This window comes from Aethina tumida, chromosome 4 (genome assembly GCF_024364675.1).
Source record: "Aethina tumida isolate Nest 87 chromosome 4, icAetTumi1.1, whole genome shotgun sequence".
Taxonomy (NCBI): domain Eukaryota; kingdom Metazoa; phylum Arthropoda; class Insecta; order Coleoptera; family Nitidulidae; genus Aethina; species Aethina tumida.
The window spans coordinates 22,190,369-22,205,246 of record NC_065438.1 but is presented as its reverse complement, the minus strand read 5'-3'; the positions used below and the strand labels follow the sequence as shown (position 1 = coordinate 22,205,246).

Here is a 14,878-nt window from a genome sequence, read left to right as displayed (position 1 = left end):
TGACTTATTTAGCCATAAAGTCTTAGCCATTTCTTCTTGTTTCTCCGGGTCTTGGTAACGCTATAATAAGCGAAAGACCGCCAGTAAATAATCGATTTAAATTTACAGGGAGCAATGAAAGACCATAAAGTAAAAAGTTTTTATAATTTTATCCATTAAAATTAAAAAAGTATGCAATTTTTTAAAGAAAATTAGATTGACCAGTCGCATAGTAGACACAACCATAGTACTGCTCCTATTTTTAATATATTTTAATAAATTGCTATATTGTGTCTTAATTAAATCATTTTTATTTGTCCATAGGACAAAAAAGGATTTGATATACTGATTCTTAATATTAATAACACTATAAACCATTTTTCCGGAGCATTTCACACTTCACACTTCTTTTCACATTTCATATTTCTTCATGTCATGTTTCTTCATATTTCATAACTCTCATTCCTATCCACATTCACATTTAATTTTATTGACTTTCTATTACTCGTTATTATAGTATTTTAATTTTTTCACAACCATAAATATCGGTCATAAACAAATTTTGCTCATAACCATAAATTTGTGTATAACTATAAATTAAAAATGGTTACAAAGATAAATTTGGTTAATAACCATAAATTTCGGTCATAACCATAAATTAAAAATGATCATAAATATAAATTTCGGTCACAAACATAAATTTTAGTCATAACCATAAATTGTGATCATAACCATAAATTTCGGTCATAACGATAAATTAAAATGGTCATAAACATAAATTTCGGTTATAACCATAAACTTTGGCCATAAACATAAATTTTGGTCAAAATCATAAATTTTGGTCACAAACATAAATTTTGGTCACAACCATAAATTTTGGTCATAAACATAAATTTTAGTCAACCATAAATTTTTATATTTGATATAAATTAAAAATGGTGATAACCATAAATTTCGATCATAAACATATATTTCGGTCATAACCATAAATTTTGGTCATAAATATATATTTTGGTCATAACCATAAATTTTGGACATAAACATAAATATTGGTCATTACCATAAATTTCGGTCATAATCGTAAATTTCGATCATAACCATAAATTAAAATGGTCATAACCACAAATTTTGTTCACAAACATAAATCTTGGACATAACTATAAATTTCGGTCATAACCATAAATTTTTGTCAAAACCATAAATTTCAGCCATAAACATAAATTTTGGTCATAACCATAAACTTCAGTCATAATCATAAATTAAAATTTGTCATAACCATAAATTTCGGTCATAATCATAAATTTCGGTCATAATCATAAATTTCGGTCATAACCATATATTCCGGTCATAACCATAAATTAAAATGGTCATAAACATAAATTTCGGTCATAAACTTAAACTTTGGTCAAAACCGTAAATTTCGGTCGTAAACATAAATTTTATTCATAACCATAAATTGTGCTCTTTCTCCTGGCTATCACTGTATATATTACAAACCATTACATTGTAGTTATTTATATACAGTTATGATGATCTAAGAACGCCTCTTAAATACATGTATGTATATTATATGATGTGTAAATTTTGTGATTCAACTTATATATAATAAAAATGTTAATTATTATTTGTTTATTCTATCCAATCAAGAAATTATATTAAAAATATTCATATTCATAAACATTAGAACCTATGTATGTAATGAGTTTATTTGCATTATTGTCTCTTGGCTAAAATTAACGGTAAAAGCAATATAAATAATATATTTACAACCTCAGTTTCTAACAGATACAAACATAAATAAGCAAAATAAAAGATGGAGAATATTGAAATATATTTTATCTGGACAAATTTTGAATTAAAGCCTGAAATATCTTAAAAAAAAATTTAATTTTAAATTGTGCTGTTTCTCCTGGCCACCACTGTATCTATTACAAACAAACATAAACAGTTATGGGATATACAACAGATATCCACTGAATGGTCATGAATGTATGAACGCCTTAAATGTATATGTGTAACCATATTATGTGATGTGTAAGTTTTATAATTAAAACACGACACATAAACTTTGTGTTTCAACTTATATATAATAAAAATGTTAATTTCCATAAACATTAATTAGAACGTACAATTATCTAATCTAATAATAATTTAAAATATTTTTGTATTGTGAATTATCTCTTAGGTAAAAATAAACGGCAGAAGCAGCATAAATAATATATTTCCAACCTCAGTTTCCAACAGATACAAAAATAAATAAATACTGCTTTAGTCACACCCTAAAAACATTTCCTGTGTACAATCACCGGCCCGGACTCGTCGTACTCCTGCTTGGAGATCCACATCTGCTGGAAGGTGGTCAGGCTGGCCAGGATGCTGCCGCCAATCCACACCGAATACTTACGTTCGGGCGGCGCTATTATCTTGATTTTCATGGAGGCGGGCGCCAGGGCGGCGATCTCCTTCTGAATGCGATCGGCGATGCCCGGGAACATGGTGCTGCCGCCGCTCAGCACCGTGTTGGCGTATAGATCTTTGCGTATGTCCATGTCGGAGCGCATGATGGAGTTGTAGGTGGTCTCGTGGATGCCGGGGGTTTCCATGCCGAGCAGCGAGGGCTGGAACATGGCCTCGGGGCAGCGGAAACGTTCGTTGCCCAGGGTGATGATCTGGCCGTCGGGGAGTTCGTAGGATTTTTCGTAGCAGCTGGACGTTGCCGACAAGGCGATGTCGTGTTCGAAGTTGAGGGCTACGAAGCAGATTTTCTCCTTGAGGTCGCGGATGATCTCGCGTTCGGCGCTGGTGGTGAAGCTGTAGCCTCGCTCGGTGAGGATCTTCATCAGATAGTCGGTGAGGTCGCGTCCTGCCAGGTCCATGCGCAGTATGGCGTGTGGTAGGGCGTAACCTGATGACAAACGTACACATTCACAGACTTGAATTGTTAATTCACCTGAATATTACCCTCGTAAATGGGGACGGTGTGCGAGACGCCGTCCCCGGAGTCCATGACGATGCCGGTGGTTCTGCCACTGGCATATAAGGATAAGACGGCTTGGATTGCCACGTACATTGCTGGACAGTTAAAAGTCTCAAACATGATTTGAGTCATCTTCTCGCGATTGATCTTGGGATTGAGCGGAGCCTCCGTTAACAAAACAGGATGTTCCTCCGGACAGATCCTCAATTCGTTGTAGAAGGTGTGATGCCAGATTTTCTCCATGTCGTCCCAGTTGTTTATGATGCCGTGTTCTATGGGGTATTTGACGGTGAGAACGCCCCGTTTCGTCTGAGCTTCGTCTCCGACGTAGGAGTCTTTCTGTCCCATTCCCACCATCACACCCTAAATTAAAAAATATATTTAAATTTCTACTCTGAACTATAGAAAATTTTTCCTATGTTTGTTTATAAATTTCTACTCTGAACTATAAACATTTTTTCTTATGTTTGTTAGAGTAATCCGGGTACGTTGAACACAAAGTTTTATATTTCTATTCGATACCATAATCAATTACAAGTACAGTGGTGGACATCATTTTAGGAACTTATTAAAGTGTTAAATATTTTAGCCATAACTCTTCTACAAAAAGCAATGTTAAAATAATATTAATACACTTATTCTATATTAATACTCTTATTCCATGTTTCTCTGAATTGAGTTGGATATAAATATAGCTGCTTTACTTTTGAAAGGGATTTTTAATATTGTTAAAATAATAAATAAAATTATACACAAATATACAAATATGCTGTATATTGGTCGTATAGCAAAATTTCTGGAATATTGTAAATCTTAAGTTAACAATAATATTAGAATTGTCATTATTGCAAAACAATTAAAAATTTCTATCAAAAAATATAATACTAAAACATATTTTATATTTATCAATTAAAGAAACCAGTCAAAAATATTCACAACAAAAGTTTAATCATTATTTATCCTCTAATTAATATGTACAGTAATAGACATTATTATAGCAACTTTTTAAAATATTTTAGCCATAAATCTTTTATTTAATGAGGACTGTTAAAATAAAATTAATTTACAATTTTTGTTTAAGTATTAAGTTACATTCATCTCCGTGACATAGACTGAACCATTTTCTAAATATACGACAGGCCCATATTCCTTTAAGCTTCTTGAATTGCTGTGATGAGTTCGTTTAAATTTGTGAAATTTGTTTGTCGAATTTGGTTATAAACGTGATCCCCCTTGCTTTCTTTAGGGTTGATGTCTGGAGATTGGGACGGGCAAGACAAAACATCGATGCTTTGGTCTTTTAACCACTTCGTCACAATGGATAATACTTTCCAAGTATTATATTTTTATTAAATTGAGGTTTCAATGTTTTTTATATATTTTATTAAAATGAGTGATGAAAAATCATGGTGAAATTTCAAAAAAATAAAAGAAATGGAAACCTAACCTAATCTACTGTTTTTCAGAAAGTTTATCAAAAATAGAATATTGTAAAAAAAGTCAATATAAAATTATAAAAAAATCATGAAAAAAATATGAATATTTTTTATTAAATTTATTAAAAATCAAAAAAATTTCAAAAATTCATTTTTTTAAATTACGTTACTGACAATTTTTATTTGAAAATATTCTATTTTTGATGATCTTTTTTTTTAAATAGTTTATGTTAGATAGGATTAGATTAGGTTAGATAAAGTTTCTATTTTTTTTTATTTTTTGAAAATATTCTATTTTTTATGAATTTTCTGAAAAAAAATGGGTTAGGTTTCTTTTTTTGAGATTACTCTATTTTTGATGAACTTTCTAAAAAAATGGGCATAAGAGGAGAAAAAACCTCAAAAATCAGTTTGTTCAAATTTAAAATTAATTTTTATCTAAGGATTTTTTTTTCAATTGACCCAGACAAGTTAGTTCATCACTTCTAAAAATAGAACAAAAAAATATATATATATAAATGAAAAAAAATTAATTTTTTGATTTTTTATGATATAAAAATTGTTAAGTTATCAAAAACTCAAAAAAAAAATTGAAAAATTACGTTATCGACAATTTTATTTTTGTTTTGAAAATATGCTATTTTTAATAAATTTTTTTCATAAAAATTTCAAACAAAAATCAGTATTTTTTCAAGAAATCTTAATTATTTTTACCTGATCAAAATTGTTAAAATTTTATTATATAAATATTTGAAAATCTTTTTATTGTCAAATCTTTAAAAATTTGGAAAAAAATAAAAAGTTTGAATTAATAAATGTATGTAAAAACTAAAGAAATCAGTATAATTATAATATAATTGAAAACTTACGTTATAGACAATTTTTTTTTTTTTGGAAATAATCTATTTTTGGTTAGGTTAGGTTAGTTTTTTTGATTATTTATGATATAAAAATTATTAAAAATTCATAAATGTGCTATTTTTAATGAACATTTTGAAAAAATAGGTATATAGTATAATTTTTTTTTTTTCATAAAAATTTCAAGCGAAACCCACAAAAATTAAATTTTTAAAATATACTATAATCATAACCACTACTGTATAACCTATTTTAAGCTAAAATTTAATATCTCCTAATTTTAGGTTAATGTATAACCTATACTAATTTCTCTGTAATTTCAATTGCATGAAAAATATATGTAAGCCTAGTTCATGAAAATGAAAAAGACAAATTACCGATATTACCAAGAATTTAAATGAAGTGGATATTTCAAAATGGCCTCCCAACCACCCATTGTATAATGAGAAGGCATTTAATGAATGTTTGAACGCAGTTAACGCGAGTAGTCGTTAACAAATTTTTGAGACATTATGTATGTCCCAATTAGGTCAAAAAGATTAACGCATTGCTACAAAAGTACAAGGCAATTGGTATGGACGAATCACAATCTTTCAATTAATTCTCACCCATTCTAGACAGACATATTCATATCAAAATGTTCAATTTCGATTCCAAAGTTCAAATAAGACAATTAAGGTTCGTGTTCCCTTCAATCCTTTGGTTTATCCTGTAGAAAATGTATGTGGTCAAAGCTATGGATAAGATGAAAGGTTTAATCAACACATGACTGAAGTGCTTGAAGACATCAAAAGTTCAGGGATAAACAAATAATGGAGAAGACCCACCAAAAGAATATTAAAAGTTCAAGATGAAGCTCTTCACACTCTTCAAACACACTTTTCAAGTGTTTAATTTGTATTATTTTAAAAATCAGAATACGTATGACATTATATTGGATCAAATGTATCATCAAAAGTTGTTTTAATTAAACAATATAATCATTTATCTATTTCTAAACATGCAGAGGTAAATTAATTATTTATATTTTTTTTCACACACAATATTTTTAATTTTTACCCAACATTGGTCCGCCAGAGCTAGAAATGCTTGTAATTGAATAAAGTAAGGATTAAAAATGTGAAACTTGATTTGATAATTGTTTGTGGCTGAAAAAAATACTCAAATGGCGAAGGATAAAAATTGTTTGAAATTTGAACTATCTGGAGCTGTAACTTAGTTATTCCTCATCCGATTAAAACGAATTAGGTACCGTTGCATGCATAATTTATACACCTTCCTGAGGAAAGATTACTTAATTAGGCTTTCCAATTATTCCGGACAGCAGAAGTATGTATAACTTGTCAATATCTATCTGAAGGGTCCAAATAAAAAAAATGGCTTTTGAGATTAGCTCACCCGAGTTACAAGAAAGTTTATATAATTGTAAATTAGTGTAATAAATGTGAACAGATAAATTGAGAGGAACTTTACTTGATAGCGTGGACGACCGACGACGCTGGCAAAAACTGCCCTCGGAGCGTCATCTCCTGCGAATCCTGCCTTGCACATGCCGGACCCGTTGTCGACGACCAAAGCGGAGACATCCTCGTCGCACATGTTCGCTTCTAACATACGAAACATCACAATCAAATTCAAACCAGTCGACTGCGCCAGCTTAATTCTAGATCACAGAAATTCGGTACTCACCCAGCAACAACCAAAAAAATCCACGCAACACCAAAACGAAAAGTGATAAACGGAAATCACAACGAGTTTTCCACCGTCCGTTCGAGATCTACGAGTGTGCACTGCACCGCACCGAGCTGGATCGCGACTTACTGTAACTAACTATACCCTTAATTAATTTATTTTAATTTCATTCCGTCCGAAACTTCGACGTTCACTGATTCCCGGCACCGTTACGAACGCGAACCAACCGTTTCTGCCAACTATTCGAGGTTTTCGCGGCACCACCACGTTTTTATACCGTCCCCCGTGCCTCATCGCATTTGCGGGTGGACAACGAAAACAGCAGAAGATGCACGACAGGTTAACGTGCGTGGATGGTTATTTTAATTCAGAAATGGAAAGCGAATAATGCATTTTTAATACGGTTTTAGAAAATTCGTCCCGACGAACACGACGAAAGGAACGACTACTTTGTTGGGGGTTTCACATGTTCTTACTTGAAAGGGGTAACGCCTGAGACGGTTTTTAAGTTTGTAATTTATACGAAACATCAAGGATAATACTTTAGTTTAGTTTATCTTGGCTAATTATGAGGAATTGATGAACCTGACCAAACTTGTTGCTCCCTAACTTCAACCCTAATAGAAAGTCAAACAAATGAAACAATAAAACAAACAGTTCCACAGTACTTTCATTTGCAGCCAACGCATTAGCATAGTTGTTGAACAGAACGTCCATGCATTATTTATATGTTTGGCAATAAGTACAATTAGAATTTACTCCAGTTAACAAATGAATTTTGCGGGTTTTTTCTTCTCGTTGCGAGCAATTATTTATTAATGGAACAGTGAGTACTGACCAGAGACCATGCACCAGTAATTGCCTCACTACGATCTTATCACAACATTATAACGATTAAAGTGAAGAATTTTATGAATTTATTCATTCAAATGTTTGTGTTTATGTGTTTGTAATAATTCTGAGGTGGTTCGTTTGATTGTTTAATCCGGAAACTGGGACGTTAATTCTTTAATTTATTTGTCTGTACATTTGGTGGACAATAACCAATTGGACGGCTGCATTGTACAATGGAGGTCTACGATTTGTTGGATTTTAATACACTGGATGTTTAATGGACTTCCAAACAGAAAATACATTATCCAAAATATTAACTTAAATAAATTTATAGAATAACAAGAATATTAGTTTTTAAACTACAAAATGAACTAATAACAGATATTTCAACCCTTTATATTAATTAAAATAGTTAGATACAAAAAATACTTAAAGGTACTAGAAAGTACTTTCTATTTTAATACAAAATGGGATATATATCTATAGATCTCGGGGATTTACAGGACATGTAACGGCCTTCACATGGACATCCATAAACGTCAGCGAGATACTTGTGCTCATTTTGGTCAATAAAAATTCCTTCCAAAATTGCAGTTGTATATTTATTTGAAGTTCAATTCTCAATGTCACAAATTATAGAATAAGAAGATATTAGTTTTTAGAATACAGTATGAACTATCATTAGTTATTTGAATATTACAGATTAATTAAGATAATTAGGTAGACACAAGAAATAGCTTAAAGGTACTTTATATTTTAGTTTAATATGGGGTATGGAAATGTATTACTTTTCGAGGATTCAAGGACACGCATGTAATGATCTTCCAGTGTAAAGTCTTTGGATGACAACACCGGTAGACTTCCATAAACGTTAGAGAGTTACTTGTTCTCATTTTAGTCAATAAGAACTCCTCCCAAAATTGCAGTTGTATATTTATTTTAAGCTCAATTCTCAATGACATACAATACAACACAGTACGAAATATCATTTGTTATTTGAACATTACAGATTAATTAAGATAATTAGTTAGACACAAGAAATAGCTTAAAGGTACTTTATATTTTAGTATAATATGGGCTATGGAAATGCAATACTTTTCGAGGATTCACAGGACGTGCATGTAATGATCTTCCAGTGTAAAGTCTTTGGATGACAACACCGGTAGACATCCATAAACGTCAGGGAGTTACTTGTGCTCATTTTAGTCAATAAAAATTCCTTTGAAAATTGCAGTTGTATGTTTATTTTAAGCTCAATTCTCAATGTTACAAATTATGAATAAAAAAATATTAGTTTTTAGAATACAGTATGAAATATCATTAGTTATTTGAACACTACAGATTAATTAAGATAATTAGGTAGACACAAGAAATAGTTTAAAGGTACTTTCAATTTTAGTACAGTTTAGGCTATCCAAAGATATTCTCGGGGATTCACAGGACATGTAATGGTCTTCCGATGTAAAATCTTTGATAACAACATCAATGGACATTCATACACATCTGGGTGATACTTGTGCCGATTTTAGTCAATAAAAATTCCCATCAAAGTTTTTTTCTATTTTAGAACTATTAGGAGTATTGAAAGAACGGGAGGGATTCACAGTACATGTAACGACCCTCCCATGTAATGTATTGGTCATTAATGAACGATTGGGACATAATTTGGAGGATTTCCAATCTAATTCAATAGGCAATGTATGTTCTCAACAATTCGTGATATTAATTAAAACAAAAACCATAAGAATAAGTTAAATTAAATTTTACTGTTATTTATATTATAAATAAAATATGTACAAAAATAGATTATTAGACAGACAAGGAGAGTAAATAGTATTTTGTGTCCCCCCAGCGTTAAACAAGTTAAGCAACCGCTTCCTGGTCTCGTCTTCCAAGATAATCAGGCTCAAGCGCAAGGTCTCCACGAACCGTGCGCCACAACCATCCACACAATTTTCCAATTGAGGACCGCGCTAAATTTATCCTCTTAAAAAGTCTTTTCATTTACAGTACGTCGTTTAAACGGTCATCATGGATCCAACGGGTGCGGATCGATACTTCGACGTGTTCGATTATCTGGTGTTTGCGATCATGTTGATCGTGTCCGCATTGATCGGCGTCTATTTCGCGTTCTTCGCAAAAGTCAAGCAGAACACCACGTCGGAGTATCTGATGGGTGGGAAAACGATGGGGATCTTTCCCATATCCATGTCCCTAATTGCCAGGTAAGTTTACAATTTTGCTTTTCTAATCAAAATAGCTTAATACACTTAATAAGGAATTTATTTATTTTATGAAAAAAGCGGAATTGCCACAATCTGGAAACCCGCCAATTGTCCACAAGCAGAAAAACGCTCTCAGACTAATTCCATTAATTGTGACCCCCCATTAAATTAAATTGGATAATAAATTACGACGAAGCAAAATCCGCCTAATTCCAACATCTCGTCTACAATTCGCACGCAACAACTAATATTCAACCATTTAAACTTATCACATTAAAACAACAAGCGCCTCATTTCCTTCTACTTTTGCTGCTACCGGTTCTAGAACTGTGACGTCTCTTGTACGGTCTCCTCTCGTCGTACAAATTAACAGGGACCGACTCTTGTTTAGGCACGTTGTTCACCTGTTCCAAATAGAACAACTTTTGGGTGGACATGGCCTGGGACTGCACCTCTTCAGGGTCTAAGGTGTTCCATTTTGATTGAACGAAGCTCTCTATGTTGAAGGTGCTTTTCTTGTGTTGTTCTTGCACTTTCTCTTCGAGTTTCAGTGGCAGCACCACCTGCCAATCGTTTGTTTGGTTCTTCAGCCCCCGCTTGAGAAGATTGGCACCATCCAGGGGCTCGTCGCCGCTTGAGTCGTCCTCGTCTTGGACGTGCTTGTTGAATATCGAGTTAAAGGAGGACGACAAATTGAAAAGGAAATACTGGCGGCTGTCCCAATAATGCAACAGCTTCAATAATTTGACCTTGTAAGCATCGGCTTTTTTAGACGGCTCACTTTGGATGGATTTATAAAAGGCTTGCAAGATTTTAAACATGACAGCCTCGCCGTCGGTTATAAGTTTCACCGGCACCTTCATTGCCAAACAATTGTGGAACAAGTCCGACAATAGATACAGACGTGCCATCCTCTTCATGGGGCACGTACCGTCGCCCGTCAGCGACTCAACGATCACGTCCACCACGTCGTCCATGGCGTCTCCGTGGTTCATGCAAAAGACCATGGCTTCGGCTACTTTAGTCCGGCTCACGTTCAAGTTACGTATAGTGTTAATGAGACGGCTACACTGAGCTTCGCTCAGCTGGTGCTTGTCATCGGCGTCGAAGAAGCTGTCCGGCATGCCATTCACGTAATCCGGGGCAATGGGCGGCAGCCAAATGGGGCCGCCGTCGTACATTCTGAACGGTTTCATCGACCACTGCTTCGTGCTTTCGCTGTGCAAAATCGAGTACAGCTTCCACCTGTAAAGCAAGTTACGTTAGCTGCACCACCGCCGGAAGGACAACGGGTTTGACCTGTAGTAGATGTGGACAGGACTTTGCGTGTCGAACAGGAACTTGTAATCCGAATTGTGCATCTCCCTGGTCATAATTATGGCCTCGAACATCGGCCCCTCCCTGACCACGAACTCCACCATCCTGTGCACGATGGTCAGCACCTTCTTGTCCAACGGCATGGTGACCTTCACTATAGAGTCGTGCAGCAACCTGTCCAGTTCCTCCCTGTTGGTTGGGCGCTTGAACTCCTTGTCGAACGGCTGCGCGTTGAAGGGTAGCCCGGACTTGGGCGGCGGCAGGTACATGTTGAGCAACTTGGGCGGCACGTATATCGGATAGGCGGGCACCTCCACGTACTTGCCCCAGCCTACGCGCATGTCGGAGCGCTGGCGCAGCTTGACGAGCGCCCGTTCGGCGTCCTTGCGACACATGAAGGCCACGAAGCCGCAGATCGAGCCGCTCTTAGATTTATCGTCGCCGCGGGGCAGCATTATCTTCACGCTGGCCAAGGGGCCGTAGTGCCCGAAAATCGTCATCAATTCCTGCGAGTTAATCTGAGACGAAATATTGGATTGGGAAGGTCGTAAATGTTATTTACCTTTGGGTTTAAATTGGCGACAAACAGATTGGTGGTGTTGGGGTCCTCTCCGTCGTAGTACACAGGTTTGTCGTCCCTGCCTTTGGCCTTGGCGTCCCTGTTTTTGTGTCTCATTTTCAGCTCTTCCTTGAGCTGTTCCAGATTCGATTTCGGTTTATCCTGTTTCTTGTGGCGATCCGGCTTACTTTCCTTCAGTATTTTGGCACACTCCAAGGCGTTCACTATCGAAGGGGTGGGTTTGATTATAGGTTTTGGAGCATAAATTTGGCCGACTTGGGTGTTCTGAGTTTCTTCGGAGAACAGAACGCCCGATTTGACAAAGGTTTTCTGAGGGAGAACTGGAGTGTCTTGGAATATTGTGATGAAGTCCTGGAAGACGCGGCCGGTGGCTTCTTGGTCTTCGGCCTCTCGCCGCTTTCTATCGAAGGATTTGGACATTTTTTCGTAGTTCTGGAACGCAGTGTAATCATGAGTTTTAAGGTTTTTAATTATATAAATAAATGAAAATAATATTAAAATTGCACAAATAAATTTAATGAACGAACACTTTACTTTGTCCTGAGTGTTGTTAAAATATACGTAGATAAAATCTGTAAGAAAATCTAATTAGCAATTGTAATTTTTGACAGATGAGTGTCAAATTTTTAATTTATATTTATATTCAATCAATATAAATCAATTTTTCAAAATAAAAATTATATTTCATATATTAGGAAAAAGTCTTAAGTATAATTTTATATTTTGTTTTAAATTGAATCTTACTTACAAAATCTTGAAATTATAAGATTTTATTCCTCATTAAGACTAACCAACCCTACTTGATCAAAAAATTTTAAAATTAACTTTTTTACACATGCGCGTGCCATCTATAGAATAAATTATAAAATCATACACTTAAACTTGGTTGCCTACCTGCATGCTAAAATATTTATTTTTCAATAAATTTTCATTATTTTTTGTTTTAGTTACATATCAGGCATAAGCGTTTTGGGAATTCCCGCCGAGATGTACACGTACGGCACCCAATTCTGGATGGTGATCGCGTCTAAAGCCTTCGTTTCTTTGGCAATGGCTTTTGCTTATCTTCCGGTATTTTACAAGTTGCAAATTACTTCCAGTTACGAGGTAAAAGAATAAATTTCACCAATCTTGTATCGTAATCATTTGTCGTTGTTCCAGTACTTAAACCTGCGTTTCAATTCAACCGTACGTATGCTAGGATCATTGTTGTTTTTAACCAAGATGTTGCTGTACATTCCTATTGTGATATACGTGCCAGCTTTAGCTTTTAGTCAAGGTAACACCCCTGTTTCCAACGAGTAATGAAGCTAAAATGCCTTTTTTTAAGTAACGGGTATAAATCTTCACATGGTGACTCCAGTAGTTTGCATAGTTTGCATCTTCTACACGACATTGGTAAGTAAATCTGCCTATGGAAAGGCAAAATTCATCTGCAAGAAGTGCGTTTTAGGGCGGTCTTAAGGCCGTTGTTTGGACGGACACAGTCCAAACAGTTATACTGTTTGGATCCATGATTGTTGTTGTTTGTCTTGGAACCGCGAGCGTTGGAGGATTCAACGAAGTCTGGCGACGAAATGTAGAAGGAAAACGAATCGATTTCTTCAAGTAATTCGTTTAAATTGCTTTCAATAGTGATATTAATCGTTTCCTTTCTTAGTATGGACTTGGATCCCACAATAAGACATTCATTTTGGACCGTAACTATCGGTAACTTCTTCAGTTGGATGGCTTCTTGTTCCATCAATCAGGCTATGGTGCAAAGATGTTTGGCGATGCCCTCCTTGAAATCAGCAAGAATGTAACACCTTTAATATTTCCAGTAATTTAAATTAACGAAATACTTTTTAGCACTGTGGCAATTTTGGTGGCGGGAATTGTCACCTTGGTCTCCATGTGCTGTTACATGGGACTGGTGATCTTCGCTTCGTACCACAAATGCGACCCCATAACCAGAGGTTCCATTTACAAGTCGGACCAACTATTGCCCTATTTCGTCATGGAAATAGCCGCCTTTATGCCTGGTCTTCCCGGACTTTTCGTCAGCGGGGTCTTCAGTGCTGCCCTCAGGTAAAACACTAATCCTTCATTCGTCCTCAATAAAACTATCGTTTCCAGCTCCATGTCGACTGGTTTAAACTCGATGACCGGCGTCATATTCGAAGACCTGGTGAAACCCAGGATGAAGAAACCCTTAACAGAGAGCCAGGCCAGCCTCCTGATGAAAATAATCGTGGTGATCATAGGAAGCATCTGCGTCGGACTGGTATTCGTGGTGGAAAAAATGGGGGCGTTGATCCAGGCGTCGGGCAGTTTGGGCGCCATAACTGCCGGCCCACTTTTGGGCATCTTTAGTCTCGGCATGTTCTTCCCAATAGCCAATTCGAAGGGCGCCCTCACTGGGGGTATCGTGAGCGGCGCCTTGGTGTCTTGGATTTCGATAGGGACGCAGATAAACATGGCACTGGGGGCGATTAAGTTTCCGCAAAAGTCGGTGTCCGTGGAGGGATGCAATGCCAATTGGGTGGCGGAGTATCTGAGTCTGACTTTGGTGCCGGATGGAACGGCCAGACCTGCTGAGCCCACTTTTCCTCTCTACAGGTTGTCCTACATGTATTATACGGCGGTTGGAGCGATTACTGCTATTACTGTGGGGTTGATTGTTAGTTACATTACTGGGGGGAATAAGGACAAAAAGGTACACAGGGATTTATTGTCGCCTGCGATTTATGGCTTTTTGGATGAGGACTCAGGGCTCAAAGATAAATTGGCAGTAAAGCCAGACGAAATTGTTGAAAAAATACCTTTAAGTACAATAAAATAGTTTAATTAAATAATTTTAGTCTCTATTTGTATACCCTAATCTAAATATGTACATTTAACTTCTATTAAAAATTAAATATACAAATGATCAAATTAATATGTAATGAATTGTGTAAAAGTGGTTGCCTATTATTGTTTACCCATGTTTTCTATGTGT

The 14,878-nt window shown here is 35.4% G+C and overlaps 3 protein-coding genes across 3 annotated transcripts; 1 reads left to right on the top strand and 2 right to left on the bottom strand.

The window, feature by feature from the left end:
- Nucleotides 1-2,215: 2,215 nt before the first annotated feature.
- On the bottom strand, nucleotides 2,216-7,034 carry LOC109606151 (actin, acrosomal process isoform-like). Its single transcript, XM_020022718.2, has 4 exons — nucleotides 6,940-7,034; nucleotides 6,724-6,857; nucleotides 2,941-3,319; nucleotides 2,216-2,884 (listed from the first exon to the last, which is right to left on the bottom strand). The coding sequence occupies exons 2-4, from the start codon at nucleotides 6,847-6,849 to the stop codon at nucleotides 2,259-2,261; spliced, it is 1,131 nt and encodes a 376-aa protein (XP_019878277.1). The 5' UTR covers nucleotides 6,850-6,857; nucleotides 6,940-7,034; the 3' UTR covers nucleotides 2,216-2,258.
- A 2,490-nt stretch (nucleotides 7,035-9,524) lies between these two features.
- LOC109599667 (sodium-coupled monocarboxylate transporter 1) lies at nucleotides 9,525-14,729 on the top strand. The gene is made up of 8 exons (XM_049966597.1): nucleotides 9,525-10,001; nucleotides 12,846-13,005; nucleotides 13,060-13,177; nucleotides 13,229-13,296; nucleotides 13,352-13,506; nucleotides 13,559-13,699; nucleotides 13,750-13,968; nucleotides 14,017-14,729. Exons 1-8 carry the CDS (start codon nucleotides 9,808-9,810, stop codon nucleotides 14,720-14,722), a joined length of 1,761 nt encoding a protein of 586 aa, XP_049822554.1. The 5' UTR covers nucleotides 9,525-9,807; the 3' UTR covers nucleotides 14,723-14,729.
- LOC109606149 (U2 snRNP-associated SURP motif-containing protein) lies at nucleotides 10,042-12,464 on the bottom strand. Its single transcript, XM_020022717.2, has 3 exons — nucleotides 11,881-12,464; nucleotides 11,301-11,836; nucleotides 10,042-11,246 (listed from the first exon to the last, which is right to left on the bottom strand). The coding sequence occupies exons 1-3, from the start codon at nucleotides 12,316-12,318 to the stop codon at nucleotides 10,292-10,294; spliced, it is 1,929 nt and encodes a 642-aa protein (XP_019878276.2). The 5' UTR covers nucleotides 12,319-12,464; the 3' UTR covers nucleotides 10,042-10,291.
- Nucleotides 14,730-14,878: the final 149 nt, after the last annotated feature.

Coding starts and splice junctions, on each gene's coding strand:
- LOC109599667 (XM_049966597.1), top strand. CDS start 9,808: ATGGATCCAACGGGTGCGGATCGATACTTCGACGTGTTCGATTATCTG. Junction 13,006..13,059: donor AAATTACTTCCAGTTACGAG/GTAAAAGAATAA, acceptor TCGTTGTTCCAG/TACTTAAACCTGCGTTTCAA. Junction 13,178..13,228: donor AGCTTTAGCTTTTAGTCAAG/GTAACACCCCTG, acceptor CCTTTTTTTAAG/TAACGGGTATAAATCTTCAC.
- LOC109606149 (XM_020022717.2), bottom strand. CDS start 12,318: ATGTCCAAATCCTTCGATAGAAAGCGGCGAGAGGCCGAAGACCAAGAA. Junction 11,837..11,880: donor TCGCCAATTTAAACCCAAAG/GTAAATAACATT, acceptor ATTTCGTCTCAG/ATTAACTCGCAGGAATTGAT. Junction 11,247..11,300: donor CCTGTCCACATCTACTACAG/GTCAAACCCGTT, acceptor CTTGCTTTACAG/GTGGAAGCTGTACTCGATTT.
- LOC109606151 (XM_020022718.2), bottom strand. CDS start 6,849: ATGTGCGACGAGGATGTCTCCGCTTTGGTCGTCGACAACGGGTCCGGC. Junction 3,320..6,723: donor TCGGTCGTCCACGCTATCAA/GTAAAGTTCCTC, acceptor TTTTTAATTTAG/GGTGTGATGGTGGGAATGGG. Junction 2,885..2,940: donor CACCGTCCCCATTTACGAGG/GTAATATTCAGG, acceptor GTTTGTCATCAG/GTTACGCCCTACCACACGCC.